General features: G+C 39.3%; 1 protein-coding gene across 9 annotated transcripts in view; it reads right to left on the minus strand.

Annotated features, from left to right (window-relative positions):
• Positions 1–8,526: 8,526 nt before the first annotated feature.
• KCNQ2 (potassium voltage-gated channel subfamily Q member 2) overlaps positions 8,527–21,314 on the minus strand; it is a 148,610-nt gene continuing 135,822 nt past the window's right edge. For all 9 annotated transcript variants that reach the window (XM_067468233.1, XM_060771943.2, XM_067468231.1 and 6 more), the window contains 2 exons: positions 19,328–19,448; positions 8,527–18,080 (listed from right to left, as the gene is read on the minus strand). In XM_067468233.1, the coding sequence (XP_067324334.1) occupies positions 17,358–18,080; positions 19,328–19,448 (844 nt within the window). In that variant the 3' untranslated portion in view covers positions 8,527–17,357. The remainder of the gene's footprint in view (positions 18,081–19,327; positions 19,449–21,314) is intronic.

Consider the following 21,314-nt stretch of genomic DNA (forward strand, 5'->3'; position numbering starts at 1 on the left):
ATGGCAATGCACTAGAAGTAGTTAGAGGCTTAGCAGGAATCATCTGTTCATGATCTCATCATAATCCATGCAACAAACTTCTACTTCTCATTTTAAAGAGCAAGCTTGGCTGAAATTGCCTTTGGCTCGTCCAAGAACTGAATTGATTGAACACAGTGTCAAGAGACAATGACCCTCTGGATCCTTTAATATCAGAGTGGGGGGGGGGGGGGAGAGAAAAGACAGGGACAGAAGAGGGAGAGAGATACATTCATATTCATCATTTGCATTCAAGCACAGTTGCTTTGCGTCTTGAGTGATGTCTTGCAGTGACACCATCAGGCAGCTTAAGGGAAAATCCCTGGGGCAGATCACATTCATCACTGAGACCGTGATGGGTTGATTTGATTGCTTGCACTGAGCAAATACGCAAATAAACTGCACAATAGGTGCATTTGTTTAATCAGTTGGCTGTCTGACCGCTACCACCAGGTCCCTGTAAATTGGAAAATCAAAAGACATCTGTAGCAGACTGCAGAACAAGAATCTCCAATTGACAGCTGCTGGACTCAGATGTAGCAACACCGCCATCTAGAGGACATTTAGGGAATTGGGTTCTAACTTTTGGAAAATACATACAGGTTAGGGCTGGGAGGTTTCGTTCGTTAATTTCGTAATTCGTTATTAATTCGTATTTAAATTAGCTTACGATCCGATATTGAGCCATGCAGGAGCAATTAAAAATCGAAACAAATTTTTCAATTTATTTCGTAATTGTTTCGTAATTGTTTCGAAATTGTTTTGAAATTGTTTCGTAATTGTTTCGTAATTGTTTCCGTATGTCTGGTGCAAGTTTTAGGGTTGTTGTTTGTTTTATCAGTGATAAAAAATAAATTATCACACCAACAGTCAACAACAGAGGGAGAGGGAAGCTTCAGAAGTTCCCCCTGTCCCATTTGGAGGGGTTTTTTTTGCATATTGCGCAATCACGTCCGCCATTAACGAATCGATTCGTAATTGTTTCGTAACTTACAAAATTTCATATATTTCAAACTTTTTTAAAGAAAAAATTCAGAATTCTTTTAAAAAACAAAATGCAAAAACCCCCTAAAAACGAATCGAGTTTAGAAACAAATTTTTCCGTGGTTACCCAGCCCTAATACAGGTATTTTGGCATATACCAAAAATAAATCAACCTTCACATTCATTGGGGTTAGGGACACAGGAACCCCTTGAAAGTGAAAAAAAACAGAGATAAAAATATTGCTCTCTACAGATTTCTAGGTCTTCAAGCATGACTCTATGCTGAACTTCTGCAGGAAGCTGAACATAAAATGTCCTTTCTACTTTGTAGGACATGTTCCCCTCATGCCCTTTCCATCCTGTAAACCAGGGGTCCTCAAACGTTTTAAACAGAGGGCCAGGTCATAGTTCCTCAAACTGTTGGAGGGCCAGTTTATAATTTAAAAAAAACATGAATGAATTCATATGCACACTGCACATCTATTTGTAGCACAAAAACACTTTAAAACAATACAATAATTAAAATGAAGAACAATTTTAACAAATATAAACTTATTAGTATTTCAGTGGGAAGTGTGGGCCTGCTTTTGGCTGATGAGATAGGGTTGTTGTTGTTGTTGTCGTTGTGTGCTTTCAAGACTAAGGTTGATCCTGAGCAAAGGCCAGGTAAATGACCTTGGAAGGCTGTATCTGGCCCTTTGGACTTAGTTTGAGGACCCCTTCTGTAAACCTCTTTCGATTTGTCTTTATCCTTCTGTAGAGGAAAGTGACCAGTACTTGACTTCTACCAGCTGAGTGGTTTTCTCTGTGCCTTGAAGTCTGTCTTCATATTTTCGTGCAAGGATGTGTCAAGGCCAGTAGCAAAAGAAGCTCCATTTGGTGACTTTTTCCCTATGTCAGCACTGAAGCTGCCTGCTTATCTGCATCACTGAATCTTCCAATTTGTCTGGCTAAGATAATCCCCAATTGCTGAACAGTGGTTTTCCTTTTCACTTGGTTTTATGTTTTTCCTCTTAGCTCTGCTTGTTAACCTTTTCCAATGAGTCATATCATCTCATTATTTTTCAAAGTGATTGCTTCAAATAAATCATGCTAGTGATAGTTACAGCTTGATTTGCCCTTAAGATCCATCTACTCTAATTATAGGGTTCAGATCCGAAAAAAGATTTTCAATCTAAAGAAGTAGTATAGAGTTGTCACTAGGCATGGTTAGGTCCAGTCAGAATCTTCGTTATTCGGAATAAAGTCGGAAAAATTTCCTTTTTGAAGCGATTTTGAAGTTTTTTAGAAAACCAGAAGTCCTTTTGCCCTTCTGAAGCTTTTTCACAATTTTTGTTACAACTCATGAAGTGAGTTGGAAATGATTCATCTTTTCCCCATTTCTGGTCCCTGGTCTTGGCTCAAGCCAGAGAAGCCAGTCTTAAAGCCAGAGAAGTTAGTTATAAACCAGAGAAGCATGAATTTGCTCTGCTTCTGTCTCAAGCCAGAGAAGCCAGCCAGTTTTAAAGCCAGAGAAGTGAGTTATAAACCAGAGAAGCGTGAATTTGCTCCACTTCTTTCTCAAGCCAGAGAAGACAACCAGTTTTAAAGCCAGAGAAGTGAGTTAAAACCAGAGAAGCATGAATTTGCTTCCCTTCTGTCTCAAGCCAGAGAAGCCAGCCAGTTTTAAAGCCAGAGAAGTGAGTTAAAACCAGAGAAGCATGAATTTGCTCCACTTCTGTCTCAAGCCAGAGAAGTGAGTTATAAACCAGAAAAGCATGAATTTGCTCCGCTTCTTTCTCAAGCCAGAGAAGCCAGCCAGTTTTAAAGCCAGAGAAGTGAGTTATAAACCAGAGAAGCATGAATTTGCTTCCCTTTTGTCTCAAGCCAGAGAAGAATACCAGTTTTTAACCGGAGAAGGAAGGAATGTCCTCCGCTTGCTTTTCCCCGCTTCTGGAGTAAAAACAAAACTACTTTCAAAGTAAAGATCACACAATGAAACAGGAAATAACACTTTCAAACTATTAACAAAAGGATTTGGAAGTCTCGGAAGTTTCAAAAAGTTTTGAACTTTTTTTCTGTGAAAATTGGAATTGACTTTAGAATCGAAACACTGGCTTCCCCTCCATCCGAAACGGGTTTTGAACCGTTTTTTTAATCAAACAAGCCTAATAGTCACCATGTAAACTTTTATTTTCTAATAGTTTTCTGACCTCACACTATAAACCAGTGGCCACTCTATTGTTTTGTTGTTCACAGGGTGAAGAAGCAACTTTCTTTCCGTCAGGAGAAATGCCTCTAGAACATGGCTCTATAGCCTGAAAAAACCCACAAGAACCTAACTTCATTCTTCTTATCCAAACCTCCTACCATTACATGCCAGTCAAATGTGCACCACCTTGTGGTCATAAGTATTTTTTGAAAATGTATAATCAGCTCTCCAAATTTGGTGGATTTAGGGGCACAGGACCCCCACAAAAGTTGAAAAACCATGACTAAAAAACCCCCAGTATTTATTCACCAGTAAGGTATTCCACACAACCATATAACCCAGAATATCAAGGCAGAAAATCCCATAACTGGGTTATCTGAGCCCACATTGCCATATATTCCAATTCAAAGCAGATAATGTGGGATTTTATTCAGCTGTGTGGAAGGGGCCTGAGAGAAGACCTCTTTTGAAATTGCTAGGCCTTCCAGAAATCTCACAAGAAGTTGACCACAGAATTGCACTGGAAGACCTAGTTACTAGAAAGAATATTTTAATCAACTCAAATATGTTAATAATCAAATACACAAAAATCAAATTTGCACATGTGGAGGGCCAATTGCATTGTCTGACATCATGTTAGGCAGTTACAATGTCATAAATTAGGCTTACAGCCTGATAATTATTTGCTAGATTTATTGTTGACAAGCTGGAATGGAGGGCGACTAAAATGATCAAGGGTTTGGAGAACAAGCCCTATGAGGAGCAGCTTAAAGCGCTGGACATGTTTAGCCTTCAGCAGAGAAGGCTGAGAAGAGACATGATGAGGGCCATGTATCAATATATGAGGGAGACTCATAGGGAGGACAGAGCAGGCTTGTTTTCTGCTGCCCTGGAGACTAGGATGCAATGGATCAATGGCTTCAAACTACAGGAAAGGAGATTCCACCTGAACATTAGGAAGTACTCTCCCTAACTCTGAGAGCTGTTCAGCACTGGAACTCTCTGCCCTGGAGTGTGGTGGAGGCTCCTTCTTAGGAGGCTTTTAAACAGAGACTGGATGGCCATCTGTCAGGGGTGCTTTGAATGCGATTTTTCTGCTTCTTAGCAGGGGGTTGGACTGGATGGCTCACAAGGTCTCTTCCAACTCCATGATTCTATGATTCATCTGATTTGTCTTCAAAATCACTAGTCACAATTTTGACTCTTCTTTGATTTATAGAATATCACAGGGGAAAGGTTTATTTAACTGGTGATCAGAGCATGGCTGAATGATATTCCATCAGGTGTGTGGTGGGTAGGACCATAGGTTACTTAATTCTATATGTTGTGCTGCATTGAGCCCATATTGGAAGAAAGGCAAGATAATAATGAGGAGGAGGGGGGAGTACCAAAATGGAAAAAGACAATACTCTTTGTATCTGCTGGGGTTTGATTCCAAGACCCCAGGTGGATACCAAAATCCATGGGTGTTCAAGTCCCATTATATACAATGGCACAGTAAAATGGTGACCCTTAAATAAAATGGCAAATCAAGTTTTGTTTTTTGGATTTTTTAAAAAATTATTCTCAACCCTATGACTGCAACCTGGGTATGCTACCTGATTGTAAAAAGCATGACTTAAATAGATTCATGCAAAATAGCAGTGCAAGAAAAGGAATTCAAATCTCCTGACACTGCCATGCCAGCACAATAGGCTCAAAGCCAACTTTAAAAACTGTGGCATAGACACTGAGATCTGGGAAGCCCTGGCCCTTCAGCACTCTAGCTGGAGGTCAATTGTGACCAGCAGTGCTGTAGAATTTGAAGAGGCACGAATGGAGGTTGTGAGAGAGAAATGTGCCAAGAGGAAGGTGTGGCAAGCCAACCCTGACTGGGACTGCCTTCCACCTGGAAACCGATGCCCTCACTGCAGGAGCACATGCGGGTCAAGAATAGGGCTCCAAAGTCACCTATGTAACCCCTGCCAGGACGCCAAACTTGGAGAATAATCTTACTCGCACAAGGAGGGATCGCCTAAATAAGTAAGTAATTATGAACAATATCCAAAACTAGATACCACTTTATTTCTTTATTGTTTATTTTGTTTGTGTGTTTATATCTTGCTTCTCTCCCAAAATAACACCCAAGGGAGCCTACAGATTCCAAAGCTTAGCTAATTTCATATCTGTTTTATGATTTTTAACTTATTTAAATTGCTTTCTCCATACACAGTAAGTCCTAAACTGTGAAGGTACTTGCCTATCTAGGATATCCCTCATCATGGTTTGGCAACACACAACAAACCTAGTTTTAGAATCTGGTTTTTTTTTAATGTTTAGCAAGGGGCTTCTATGGCAAAACTATGTAGGAGAACAAATGAAGTGACCCTTGCACACGAGCACTGAAACCCATTAGACTGATGCATAATGGATACAGATGCACATCAAGTATTTCCAATGTGCATCAGAATATCAGCTAGGAACTGCAAATGCACCTTGGCAGAGCTTGATGCACATTGGGACACTCTTGCTGATGCACTTACAAATCACTAGAAGAGAACAAGCGTCATTGAACAGAATGTAAAGATGATATAAAGATGCATTCGGCTGTCCGGTTGTCCACATAAATCATAACCAGTTGTGGCCACGGTAGAGGGGAACATTTTATTACTACCATCCTCTTGTCTCACATACTACAAAGGTTATTTGGTCTATAAATACTCTCAGAGTGTTAGGCCTAGCAGCTTAGACTGTGATATAAGCGTGGGGAGAGAAAACCTGCAGACAGTCCTCATACAGATAAAAAGCACAGGACCCCATTTAGATAGATAGAACAGATACATGATAGAGATATTGGAATAGCTTTGAAACTGGGTTGTATTGGGTTCCATTTAAATGCAGGAAAAGGAGGGGGTTCTCATGTTGGCAGGGAGGGGGCTTGATGGTACCATGCTCGTCACTAAAGCCCATAGGAAATCCCTTCGGTTTCTTTTCTGGTCCAAGACAGAGCAGGCTTCTTGAGTCACATCTGTACAGATATTTGGAGATAATAATAAGTACACCTTAGTTACATCCCATTTAGACTACTGTAATGGGCTCTATGTTAGGCTGCCCTTGAAAAGTGCCCAAAACTCTAATTACTTCAGAGATCAGCAGCCAGGTTATTGACAAGTGCTGGACCCAGGGATTTACCACCCCCATTACAGCATCCACACTGGGTACCAATATGTTTTCGAGCCCAATTCAAGGTGCTAGTTTTGATGTTCAAAGCCCTAGATGATTCAGGCTCAACTTACCTATCTGACCGCATCACCTCTTACCAACCTGCCTGATCATTGAGATCTTCCAGAGAGACCCTTCTCTCATGGTTGAAGACTTTCATGGCTGGAATCACTGGGTTGTTGTAGGTTTTTTCCAGGCTATATGGCCATGGTCTAGAGGCATTATCTCCTGACGTTTCGCCTGCATCTATGGCAAGCATCCTCAGAGGTAGTGAGCATCCTCACTACCTCTGAGGATGCTTGCCATAGATGCAGGTGAAACATCAGGAGAGAATGCCTCTAGACCATGGCCATATAGCCTGAAAAAACCTACAACAACCCTTCTCTCATTGCTGGGCCATCACAAATACGGTTGGCAGCGACAAGAGAGAGGGCCCTCTCGGTAAGTGCCCCAGCCTTTTGGAACTCCCTCCCCATTGAGTTTCAAACTGCCCATTCCCTGTAATCTTTCAAGAACCAGTTGAAGACCAATGTGTCCAAGCAAGCTTTTGATGAATGAATCCAATTGCTAATGACAGCAAGGTCGATTAGCATGGAGCTTAGCGAAATATACTATTTCATTGATGTTGTAATTGTAATTGTTTTAAAATGTTTTAAATGATTAATATTTATTTATATCTTATTTCTGGATGTTATTATGCTTTGTGTGATTTTTGTCTTGTATTTTGTTGTTTTTATGTTTTTAAGAAGTTATACGTTGTTTTGGGTCCCGTGAGGGAGAAAAGTCGGGTACAAATAAAGATATGTTATTATTATATTATTAATTTATGTTAAATGTGCTTTGATTTGTATTGTATTATGTTTTGAGCCATCTTTAAGGGTAGAGGATTATTTTTTCCCCACAATTTTCTTTGTTGGAGCAAAAATTCCTTGAAAATCATGTTGCTTTTTTAAGTGTGTGTGTGTGTGGGGGGGGGGGGGTGGACTTTAGGGACTCCAGTGGCCACAACTTACCTACTGCTACCCAGACCTAAACCTGATGTCACTTGATGCCTCCCTTCTCCCTTCTCAGTTTCCCAGTGAGATTAATGTTTTTTTCTCCATCCACAGTGGATGCTCCCAGCAATCACCTTTTGGGGATGATCTATTGACTCTTGACTTCTCCACTCCTATCCCCACCTCACTCAACCCCTAAGGAGGAGCTGCATCTGAAAAAAGATAAATCTTGGCTTGCTAAATTTCATTCTTCTGAAGATATTGTATGCCTCAGTGGAAAATGAAAGATATAGTAAGATCACCATATCCATAAGTGATACATTCCTGACTGGACCACAGTTATCTGGAATTGTGGAACCAACCCAATGCCATTCAGTTTGCTTATTTCCAATCCCAGATTATTGCAGAGGATCACTAGAGAACCAAGAGAGTTCTAGAGATGTATTCGCTCTAGAAATTTGCTAGATCCTCCAATGTACCTTGGCAATAGCTTTTGAGGAAAACATGCTATAAAATTCCCTAGAAGACCTACCAAATTTCTAGAGAGACATTTTTCCTGGATGCAGATAAGTCAAATTGTGGATTCCATGTTTATAAGGGTCTTATATTACTTTGTTTTTTTTTATCTACAAGAAGTAAAATTTAGGATCCTTGTAGCTTGCCATATGGAATAAAGAAACTGGAAGTGGGGGAGAGACCCAATGAGTGAGAATTAAGCTACATAGCTCTCCTCAAACTGGAACTTCCATCCTTCACATGCTTCATGTCTGGCTGCATTTAAGTAAAGCACATTCACATCCAATGCATATATAGCATTGTCATGTTTTACTAGGTTCTTGTAGGTTTTTTCGGGCTATAGGGTCATGTTCTAGAGGCATTTCTCCTGACGTTTCACCTGCATCTATGGCAAGCATCCTCAGAGGTAGTGAGGTGAGGTGTCATGTTTTGTCTCATTTAGTTTTGCATTACATCTCATTTCTTTGTTTCGATTGATTGCTGTAGTTAAGATTAAAGAGCTGGTGAATAATTTTAAGGATATATAGTTCTATTACTTCCTCCATCCGTCCGTCCATCCGTTCCCTCCCAACCCCACTTGAAAAGAGATGGAATAATACTGAAAGAAACAGTCAACAAATGTTTGCTTTTTTCTTTTGAAATTTACAGTAAAAGTTACACATTCAACAAAGGGGAAATAATAAAGTTCCAATTGCTATAATACAAGATAAGGTGTGTCCCATTCAATACAATACAAAAATGTCTTAAAATTGTACATCAGTACCAAAGGCATTATGAAATATTCTTTGGAGCAGGAACAAATGTGCAAGAAAGCCAAGGCAACAGAGCTAACGAAAAGAAGCAAAGATGCCATCGTTACTATCAAAAGGACAACCCCAGGTTTGATGCTTGTTTGAGTGTGTGCGGCGAACAGCGTGCAATAAAGAGGGCGGAGGGAACCCCCTTGGTGGACAAACCTAACACAACAGCAACTTTGTCTTGCCTAAAAAAGCACAAACCACCTGTCGCGTTCAAGTGATATCATACTCGATTCATGCTTGATTCAACCACTGGTTAGTATAACTGGTGGATAATAAATACCACACGTAATATACTGTCAATAGAGCCATTGTGACCTTATCTCTCCATGGTTCTTCACTCCAAGTTTCTGATCAGAGAAGACTGCTGAAAAGAGTTGACAATATGGTTATCATCCCAATTATCTTCTATATTTGGATGTGCTATAGTCACAAGGACATGCTCTTGTTTAACACCACTTGGCACCAAATGCAATTGTTTATCCGACCCCAGCCCAGTCCCATCAAGACTTTGCCCTAGTCCAACCAGTTTACAGGCTAGTTGAGCTTCATAATGCAAACTGCCACATGCCCATCAGTATCACATGTGAAAAGCAACTTACTGCATATACTCCTGTATAAGTTACCTTGATATATAGAGCACATTTTGGGGCCAAAATTATGGATTATGATTTGATCTGTGGATAAGCCAAAGGCCATTCCACCAAGCAGGAAAAGCACCAGCACAATCTTAAGTTCTCCCTGTATGGGCTTAGCTCTCATATTTCACCTTTCACTCAGAGATGGTTTCTTTACTGATAAGAATTAAGGGACAGCATGTATACTGAGTCATGGATAAGTCAACTCAGGATTTTTTTAGTCATTTTTGGACTAAAACTTCTAGACTTATGCATGAGTATATACAGCATGTGCTCAGATCTGACTTCGCTAGATAAAGGCATTAGAATAGCAATATTCCAAAAACACCATCCACAAAGGAGCTGAAAATCACTTCCAAAGTTATACTCTAAAGATCAGATGCAAGATAATTGTAAATGTAACCACAAAAGGTTATATATCCATTTCCAAAAGAAAGATCACAGTGTAACAGGCTTGTACTTTTGCCAAATGGCACACATTTCGAGGAAATAACATGCCCTCCCCTTGGTATATGACATATCATCACGTCACTTGGTTATTTTCTTCTTTTTGCACATTGGGGACCTTCCACATTACACAATCACAGCACTTCACTTTAACTGCCATGATTCTATGCTATGGATTCCTGGGATTTGTAATTTAGGGAGGGACTTTTAGAATTCTCAGCCAAGCAATAGCCTTTCACCCAGCTACAAATCCCAGGATCCCAGAGGATGCAACCTTGAGAGTTAAGTTGTAGCTCACATGCTAATATTTTGTATTATGCAAATGTAAAGTCTTATGGCAAAGAACCATAGATTGAGAGGAAGGGCTGTATCTCAGTGGTAGAGCACATGCTCTGCATACAGCATGTCCTAGACTCAGTTCCTTACAATCCCAGATATGCCTGGGAATTAATAGTGTCTGAAATCCTGAGACGGCAGCCAAATGTTGCAGACAGCACTGAGCTAGATGAACCAATGACATGAATCAATATAAGGCACCTTCCTATATTTCTACTATTCATGTGTTTAGATCCCATTTCCATTAAATGGGTTTCCCTAATCTAAGAATATACTGATTTCTTAATTCCCCCTTCTGATAAGTGGGTTATCACTTCATCTTTCAGAATTGGGGCAAGAAGACCAGACTGAACTAATTAATATTGAGCCCACTGCTTCAAACTGGAATCAACCACCTCCCCATTTCATGACGTAGATTCTACTGAAGTTAAGCCTAGTACTCATTCAGCAGGTAGAATTGTTTCTGCTACAGCTCTTCCCATTGCACGAGGATCATGTGCTTCAGTGTCCTCTAAACATTGTTGGAGGACAGCTCCAATATTGGTGTAGTTGTGAAATTGCCTTTACACTGCTATCCAAGGTGCTGAACCTGACCCTCAAAATAGATTCAGTACTTTGGAGAGCTCCTTGAAAGCTCAGCTGAAGGAAATTCATTGTCTCACTTGTGTTAAAGTTGTGAACTGCCACTGATTCCAAAATAGAAAATAAAATCCCAAAACACAGAATTCTATGTGGCAAGAAAGTGGCTAGTTAGCAGGTAGAACTGTTCCTGCTATCTCTCTTCACATTGCATGAGAATGGTGGAAGTTGCTCCCTAGTTTCTGGATTAATTTATAGGTATTCCCACTTGCAGTCTGAAGTAATACCTATGAGATGAAGGTTTGATATCTCAGTAAGAACTGGACCTATTTGAGTCTGTGCACATGGGTAGCAAACTTAAATATCATGGATTATAAATCTGATAACACGTGCATTCTTGGGCAGCCACATATGTGTTGTTCTGAGGCACAACCAATTGGAAAAATATGAAAATCAATATTATTTCAACAAAAACCTGCCAAAGTGCTCATTTCTTTGCTAGTGAGTTTCCAGACCCAAGTCAAGGTGTCCGTCAAGGCTGGGTGAAGGCTTCCCTACCAACAGTGTAGTAAATTTGCTCTGGCTTCTGTTCCAGCCTTTAAATTAGTTTTTCAGTGTGTTAAACACATTGGAGGCCACTAGTGAAGTCTGGAATGAAACCCAGAGCAAATCATCACATTCCCAGCATGGAAGCCACCAACCACCCCAGGGCTAGTTTTAACCTTGAAAGCCCTTCATGGCCTGGTAGCCTCATACCTTGGAGGAAAAACCCTTCTACTATGAGCAACACCTGCTCTTCTTTCTAGACTTTTTAAATTATTATTCTCACTTCATGGCAAATTCCTTGGTGGATTATGTCCCCATTCTCTTGTGATTATAGCAGAGAGAGAAAACGTACACAGATCTCATCATGAACATGATTCACAGCCCTAATGAGAAACAAAGTTGAATAGACAGGAATACAATATTAACAAGCAGGCAATCTTCAACATTACTATTTTGTTTTGGTTTTTTTCCTTTCCATTATCATTAAAAATCAGATTGGGAACAGCCTCTAACTATTTTTGCTCTCTGATATGTTTCTTACATTAGTATATAAAAGCATTCAAATGCAGCATTCCTCATAATAGCAAAGGGGATTTTCTCTTATTGCCCAGTTGCTTAACACAGACATATAACTGACAAGCAACATTTTTAATGCCGTATATATTACCTGATGGTATGTCTATGATTTTCTTTAATTTGGGTTTATTACATGTAACAATGGATAAAAGACACAATTTTATCTCTTGAGGAGAAAGATTCTTTTTCTCGAGGGTGGCTTGTTCTTCTACAATATATGATTATTTGTTTAACCCAGATCCCTACTACTCCCTTGTTTATTTAATCCCAACCTTTTTTTTTTTAACCAGGGATTACTCTCCAACATTAGTACCAAAAGGGTTACGAATCCATTTTTGGTCAACTTTAGATTCAGTTTGGTTATTTGGGATGCTGATTCACAAAATTGCATTGGATAGACCACATCAGTTCTAGTTTCTGATACAGAGCATATGCCATCCAGTAGTCGCCATCTGCTCACCCACAGAAAACCATATTTAATAATCTATTGCTGACGTGGTAGTAGTAATCTTTCATGGGTAGTCAGGGATGTCTTCCCTCCCGACATCCCTGTTGCTTTGGCACTATAAGAGGGTTTCTCAAGACCATTCACTGTAATTGTTTCTCGAGAGCAGTCACTCTAAAAGTGGTTTTGTGGCAACAATAAAGTAATGGTGATGCCATAGACCATATTTTCAATCTCATGGACCACTGGTGGTCCATGGACCACAGGTTGGGAACCACTGATTTAATCTAATCTGATTGATACAGATATCACTAGGTTGTCTGAACCAAGTCACTGACAATTTGTCAATAAATATTTTTCACTACATTGAATGTTGGATTAAAACAGAAAAGATGAACTATTATGGAGATCTGTTAGATCAAACTATCTTGAATCAAGTTTCCATCACTGGCCATCAATCTTTTACCAATAAGCTCTATAGCTTAGCTGTGCATTATTGGACAAAGTATCTCCTTTGCTTTATATCCAGAATCAAAAACACATCAGTTTCAATAAGATAGCCCATTTAGCATTATAAAATGGGGATAAACTTTTTAAAAGACATAGGCATCACGTGTGGAGATTTCTGGCAACAGAAAGATGCCCCAATATGGCTTTTATCACATGTAAACACAAGTGCTAATATGTTCCAAGAGAATATATATGGGGATATTTTCACAATCTATTCAACACAATATTGTTTTAACCCAGAGGACCACAAATCTTGGTTGAAATACATCTGCAGAAAGTCACTTTATGAATATAGGCAAACCATTTTTTTTTGTTAGCCTCATTCCCCACTCCAATAAGGAAATGGCAGTAGACTATTTTACAGGGCTATTGTAAGGCTTACTGATATTATGTATGCTAAATACATTGAACATTCTGAAATATTCCATGAATGCTAAGGACTATTAGTATTAATTAAGTATGGAATGCATCTACTTATCCCACAAAGTTACATGTAATAGAACTCATCACGCATTTCATATCCACAAGTAAGATATGACATGCATTGATATCATAGACTGTCAGTATATTGGTATTGCCTGTCAAATCTATTGAGATGGTTATGCAAGTTTACCCCTAGCATGATTGACTTTGCTTACTAGCATTTGCATAATATATGTTTTCCAATGCTCTCTTTGCAACCTTCTTGGAGTGCAGATGCATACACAACAGCATTGGTTTCTACTTGTCTCATCCGGCATGCATTTGCAGGCAAAAGCTGAGAGTGCATTATGTGAGCTAGTCTGAGAAGCACACGTTCATATACTGTAAAGCAAGCTTCCTAGGACAATTCAACAGGGAAAGAGGATATGTGTTACATTGTCTTCAAACTGAAAATACAAGCTTGGTTAATACTTATCAAAATATTGTGTTTGTCTCTCTTTAGACATATTGTAAGGCACGCAATATTGTGCCGATGGAGTATCAACATCTGTAACCACTGAAGTACAATGGTCGGTTTTATTTAAACTTAATGTTATTAACTCTGACCAACTCTTGAGCTACTCGGTTTACTACAACCTGTTGAGCAAGGAAGTGAGGAAGCAACAAGAATGAAAGGAGGAGGATGTCTTGATTTACATGTATGATAGAGTATGGCTAAGACTGGAGATCAGTTGGAATTCCATAATATCATTACCTTCCACTGTTCCTTCAGTGCCAAGCACATCCAAAATATAATTAGTTGCAGAAGACCACATTCCATCTTAACTCTTAAAGAAAGGTTAATAAACAACGTTGATTTAGAAAATGTAGCCCAGAGAAAAGTCCCGGTAATAATTCACACAGGCAAGATTTAGACAGGTCTGGCTTCATGGTGTGAGAACCAGATATAATATTGGAAGTGGGGAAATTATCCAAAAGAAGGCAATTCAAAACTGGGTATGCTCAAGAGACATTGGGGATGTAAGGTCCCTAATTGATGTGATATTAGGGCTTAGGTCTTCATGAGGGTTACAGAGTGATAGACAATCATATTTTAGATGACCATATATCATGTTGACAAGTATACAAGGATTGGTTCAGCCTCTACAAACTGGGAGGTTTGGCTCTTGAGAAACTGGGAGGTTTGACTCTTGACAAACTGGGGAGTTTGACTCTATTTTAAGTCCTATAGATTAAAATGGAGCTGCACTCTATGGAAAGAGTGTGATATATGGAATAAAGAGCTGTAGTCAGACTGGAAAGAGCTGAAATTGAATCCATTTCTAGACCAAAACATGCTTATAATTTGATTGACCCTTTGCAACTGAAATATTGACTTTAGTCTTAGGAGCCAACAGTATGTGCACCTTCCCTTCCCAAAACTGGCTCTCTCACTTCTAAACTGACACATATGTGTATATAGGTTTGTGTATATATAATGAAAAAATACAATGTAAAATGATTATTAGACTATATTCTGTTTTAAAGGTGACTAAAAGGGACTCTCAATTTTAAAAACCTGGTCTGATTCTCTAATATTAATAATGACTAAAGCCATGCTGACATGTGACAAGATATTCTTCCAACTCACAAAAGAAGGGATGCTTATTCTGAACCTCTGGCTAATGTGATGCATGCATTATGTGTTCACTCTTTATTCCATCATACACACATTTGCCTAAGTTTAATGGAGTAAAATTCATGGGATTAATCAACATTTTTTCTAATTTAATTGCAGCCCTGACTTCTTGCCTCCCAAATTTCATCACACAATAGAATAGTCTTTGAATGTTTTAAGATTATATTGGTTTTCCTACAGCAGACACAGCAACATTATGTTTGTTGCTTTCCTTTCTGTTCATGAGGTCTCACAAATATCCTGAGCACTGGTACGATAACAAAACCAGGGAAAATGCTCAGCTACTGTATGCCTACTCTTGGTTTATTTTATATGAAGATATTTCTGAACTTTTAAATGCATTTCTTAGATACTCAGATCTGAGGGAATGGAAGTGTGCAAATGTCATATGGTATCAAAGAACATAGGAGTCGAGCAAATATCTCAACAAGGAAACCAAAATAAGTTGGATGTTGCCAAATAAATCCCTAGTACCTTTTCACAACGTGATCAATAAATGTGCATATTTAGAATAAATACTCTTCCCCGCAAAATGAAATTAGAACTACAGCTAAATTATGCCAGAACTATGGAAGATGGTGGTCAAACCACTGAGCTGCTAAACTTAACGACCAAAAGGTCAGCAGTTTGAATCTGGTGAGCAGGGTGAGTTCCCGTCATTAGGCCCAGCATTGGCCAACCTAGCAGTTCGAAAACATGCAAGTGTGAGTAGACCAATAGGTACTGCTTCTGTGGGAAGGTAACAGTATTCCGTGCAGTCCTACTGGCCACATGACCTTTGAGGTGTCTACAGACAATGCCAGCTCTTCGACTTAGAAATGGAGATGAGCACCACCCCACAGAAGTCAGACTTGACTAGATTTAATGTCAGGGGAAAACCTTTACCTTTACTATGGAATATAATCTTGTGGAAATGTTAACCAATTGGAAGTGGAAAGAATTTTCTTCTATGAATTTGAAGGGATCATTCTCTGGTCATTATCAGCTCTTTGAAATAATGAAGAAAAAATGGGGGAGAGGAGCAACATAGTTCAAGCAACACTAATAAAGCCTAATAAAAAAGACAAAATCAAGGCAAGTTGCCTGAAGTTGGCACAAAATTAAAACAGAAACAGTGGAGGAAATTAGACATCTGTCTGACTCAAGGATCTTAGAGCGGAAGGAGAGTTTCTTCACAAGAACAATGGTGTGTGTTCAAGCATCCAAGCACAAGAAAAAGTCCCAAAGTAATATATCAGCTTCAGAGCCTAACTATTGCTAATTCAGCTTCATCCCTCACCTTCTAAAATTTCAAGTGAACTCCCTTTCAGAACTAGAGTTCTAACATAAGATTTCTGATCTTTTGGATGACTCTCAAGCTTCTTGTATATCCTCTATTGGAGTGGGTGCAAGGCAGTATTACAGTGGGCAGTTGCCTTTAGGCTGCTTCCACAGGTGATGCTAAGAATGCCTCAGTTAACCTCTCTTTCTTGTGAATACTGCAGCATGTTGTGTGTAAACAGGCATTCTAAATTTTATGAATAAATACTAGAAATGTGGCTACATAAATGTGAATGATTCAGCGGTTGCACTGCCTGATCCTATTCTGGTGAACCGATGTGATCTTGGAAAAGACCATTCTTGGCTTCCAAACACCTTTTCCCCCCAAAGCCCATGGAGTATCCTCCCAAGGGAGTTTATTCTTTCCTGCATTAGATAACAAGGTTCAAACAAGTGCAAAGCCATGTAAACATTTGAGCATGCAGATCAAGAGATGTTTTGATGCCATCTTGTAGATGTAAATTTAAAAGAAAAAGAAAAGAAACCTTGCTTTCCACAGACTTCCTTGTTCTTTGTGTTCAGGTGCCCCTATTGTAACTGTGGGCCTATCCCCAGTGCTGCAAGAACACATTTATTTTTGCCCATCATCTGTGCACCATTAGGATATAACCTATCCATTGTACAACCAGGCCTGGGTCTCTACTGCTAATTTCTCTGTAACTAACATTAAACCCACATTTGTCAATCCACTTATAGACTTGTTTCCCCCATTCCCAAGGCATAATTAGTGGCATGTTTCTTTTCTCATACCAGTATATCTTGTATGTGATCTGATAGCTCAGTGCTATTACCTATTATAAGAAAAAAAATGTTTTCTCACAACTTATTTGACCCACTTTCTCAAGTGATGTCTGTGCATTCTTAGCTGTAAAGGTCACCAAGAACTTGAGCTACCTACCCTGATGTATAATAATAGGTGCACCTATCAGCTTTATAAAGATAGTACGAAAGAATTCCAAACATTTCAAGGCTTCAAATTATTTGCTACAGTGACTTCTCCCTGTAGAGCGCACAACATTTGCTCCCCCAACCCCAGAGCAAAACTGTGATGAAACACCCACAGCTTCCAGGTCAAAGAACAGTCTTCTGAAGACGTGTAGCATGGGGACAAGCTGCCCCATGTTCTTCATGTTGCATTCAGATGATGCCCCGTTGCTTCACTGTCTAGGTGTTGACCAGCCCATGTCACCGAAAGGTCCCTCACCTGTTGCTGACCTTGGTGGGGGCCCGCAGGGTGTGCAGAGATCAGAATCCGTGTCCGATTCCCCTTCTGCAATGTAGGGTCTGATTTTGGCTACAGCGGTATAGCAACCGTTGTTAAGGACGTCCAAATTTTCTTTGGACTGGGAAATGCTAAACCCACTGAAGGAACGCTCCAGCTCCTCATGGTCAACTGAGGGGATAGAAATTGAGGTGTCACTATCCCTCAGGGCACTCTCGGGATGTTTAGCGGTAACATCTTCGTTCTTTGCGTACTCAGCACTGGCCCTGTGTCCACCGCCATAGGCAGACGAAGAGCGCTCGTGTGAAGGTGGTGGTGGGATTCTTACCAAAGAACCAGGTTCACCAACCGGAGAGACTCCGTGGCTTTGCCGGGTATATGGCTGCCAAGAAGTGGAAGGGGGGCATGAGTTGTTTGGCACCGTTGTGGCTGGCGGTGCAGAGAAATTCTTCTGTCCCATGGAACTTGTGGAGCGAATGATCTTAATAATGCACCCATTTTTGTCAATATGCTCCCGGCTGTCTTCTGGGCTATGATAAGGTGGTGCTGGATCTGGTTCCTTGGACCCAAAGTAGGCTTCTGTTTCTGTTGGAGGTATCCCCATCCGCTGCATGTAGATGTTCACTAGGAAGTCCAACTTCTTCTCCATGGACTGTACCTGGAAAAAGTCACACAAATCTCAATGTATTGTGTTCCACAATGTATTATGGTACCACACAATTCACTCTGATAAATTATACCGCAAGCTATAAAAATCCATATTTTATTCCCAGGCAAAATGGAATCATAGCCCAAGGAGACTTGAAATTTTTCTATAAAGATTTAAATCAAAATTATTTTGCAGTCAAAATCTCAAATATCTAATCCTTTCTCTTCATGTTAACTTTTTTCTGTCCATTCTGACTCAAAGGAAACCTAAATATATGCTGTCTGCGTTTGTTTATGCTGTCTGCGTTTGTTTATATCTATTACATATTGCTAATGATTCTGCAAGTGCATCACATTTTCATTATTTTCCAGTATGATCCTACACACACACACACACAGAGTGAATATTTAAGTTCGCAGAAGTATACATGCTTTTAAAATTCAAACTTTTTGACAGTGATAACTCTCGGTTTCCATGTAACAGACCAGTGAATGCACTAGTTGTTTAAATCCAAAATTTACAGAGGTTTTCCAGTGTGTGACATCCTTAGTATGGACAAGGTTCAGCATCCCAGATATTCCTGTTAAACTTTAGACCAAAACTCAGAAATGTCCTCCTGATAAGATAGATAGATAGATAGATAGATGATAGATAGATAGATAGATAGATATGAAGTATTGGGTTTTTTGGAACTCAAGAGAGACACTGTCACTATCATATTAGGGAATTCTGAGTCCACTCTTTCTGATCTAATCTATGTCTGCTTAGCTTCTTGGTCTAATCATTCATCTAACCCATGATCTACTGAAGGTGAGTCTTCTCAGAACACATCAGACAGATCAGAGTGTGACCATATTCTTCTTTGCCTGTTTATGTGGGCTTTGGTCCTCCCAGATAAACATGGACCATGAACGTCAGACTGCAGATGGAGGAATGCTAAACAAACTGTCTGTAGATCTGAGGGAGGAGGCAACTGGCAATAGGGAGAAGATGGGACAGATTAATAGCTATTTAGCTTCACTCTTCCCAATACTGTTTCACTATTGCTCCTTCAATATGCATACAGTGGAAAATGTGAGATAGAAAGATGACTTCTACTGACTCTGCTAGGACTAACTGATAATGAGGTCCACCCTTCTGGATCCATCTCTATCAATCTGGGTCAGTTCTTGAATGTTCTTATTCCTTTATTGCCCCTTCTCAAGAATTAATCTGGAAGAACATGGAGATTACAACTGAAGAACTCTCAAACTCACCTGTTTTTCTACCTTTCCGAGTCTGCCCATCATACTTGGATCTTCCTGTTCTCCTTCGCCTGAGCCTTTTGTTCGGTCCTTGTCTGTCATAGATGGCCCTCGCCCAACAATCTGGTCAACTCTACCAGGAGCACAAACCCGCACCCCAGAAAAAGCCATGGCGTTAATGAGCTAGAATTGAGGGCTCACTGCTCTCTTCTATGCTTACTTCTCTGCAGAACACATGTCTTTCCCTCAGCTGAAAAGTAGCATTCAAGGATTCGCAAAAATAGAAGTAGGTAGCTCAATATAAACTAGGATGCAAACACACCTCTCTATTTCTCTAAGTGGTATATTGGTTCAAAATTCATTGGTTTTATTTCAAGAGATAAAATCTGGCACATTATGCATAGCAAACTTGCCCCTTTGGGAGAATGTGACATCAAGCTTGTCAAGTCCCAACATGAAATCAGTGTGTCTATGTGTATAACCTACATTATATTTCTGAGCTCCCAAACTTATCAAGTGCCTAAGAATTCTGTGATCCTACACTGCATAATATAGAGCTAGACATCTGTAAATATATAAATTTAAATTTTCCAAATAATATTTACAATTAAAAAAAGGAGAATTTAAGATTTACAAGACAACTTCTCATAATTTGGTTCTGGCTTTCAGGAAACTTGCTTTTCTAAACCTTTGCATACAGCTTGTATTCACAAGGCTTTAAAAAAATGTGCATTATTCTCCAAATTTTCTTGCTAGGACACCTGCCCATGTCGAAATTGTGCTTGTCCAGCGATACTAAATTGATACCTACCAAAAGTGATTTAAGAATTGATACCTAGGAGTGGAACTTTTATTCTTGTCCAGGACAGTAAACTTTTTTCAGACTCAATTTTCAGTTATTTTTTCAACTTGTAACATTTATTTATTTATTTTGTATCAAAAGCATTGCGTAAATTAGTATAAAACTGATAAAAATAGAACTTGTAACATGAAGTCTGCCTTTAATTTGCAATATTCTGCCATCAAAACAAGACTTCTGAGTCTTTTAACAGACATGCAGAAGACAGAATTTGACTGGAAACATTTGCAGTGCCAAAGTGAGAGAAATTATATCTCTCAAAATGCCCTCCTCCGTTAAGTCTGCAGCATGGCATGTAGGTTGCTTGCTTCTTTATTCCTTTCTAAGAAAAGGAATCTCAAACACAAGATGGGGATATTGTGATAATTTAAATATTCCAGTCTCACAAAGAAGCCAGCGCAATCATGCTGCTCTGGCTGCAAAATGTTTGGTTTGACCTATGCTTTGACAGTTAAAATAATTGCAAAAGTAATCAGTATTTGTAATTATAGATTAAGAACATACTACACCACTGATAGGTAAGAGAGGCAAATACAAATACAATAATGACTGATAGGTCCCACCTCACCAATTATTGGCTTTGATCGCTGCAGCATAGAAAATAGTTTGTCCCATAGGAACTTGTGGCTTGTAAAACCAAACCACAGAAAACCATGCAGCAATTTTCCCACAATGTGCATAAGTGTTAATATCTGATCTTGATGAAAAGATGGCAAATTATAGAGAATCATCAAAGCTTTTAATAAAATGTTCCATTCATTAATTATAGAGAACAGTTCAATAGGATAATATAGTTCTCTTACTGAAGCCAAGCAAGTCTAATCTTGCATACTGTCTGCTGGATAGGAGGTGGCATGGGCATCTCCTATCCAAATTTTGATCGTGAAACTAAAACTGAAAATGAACAGCTAAAGCTTAAGTTTGCATAAGCACAACAATGCTTTAACATTTAACAAATACATCAGATTATATAGTTCTAATGTGTTGCTGTGATAAATATAAACATGGGTTGCTGTGAGTTTTCCAGACTGCATGACCATATTCCAGGAGCATTTTCTCCTGACGTTTTGCTCACATCTATGGCTAGCATCTTCAGAGGTTGTGAGGTCTGCTGAAAACTAGTGAGGTTTATATATTTGT

The sequence above is a fragment of the Anolis sagrei genome, chromosome 4 (assembly GCF_037176765.1).
Source record: "Anolis sagrei isolate rAnoSag1 chromosome 4, rAnoSag1.mat, whole genome shotgun sequence".
Classification (NCBI taxonomy): Eukaryota; Metazoa; Chordata; class Lepidosauria; order Squamata; family Dactyloidae; genus Anolis; species Anolis sagrei.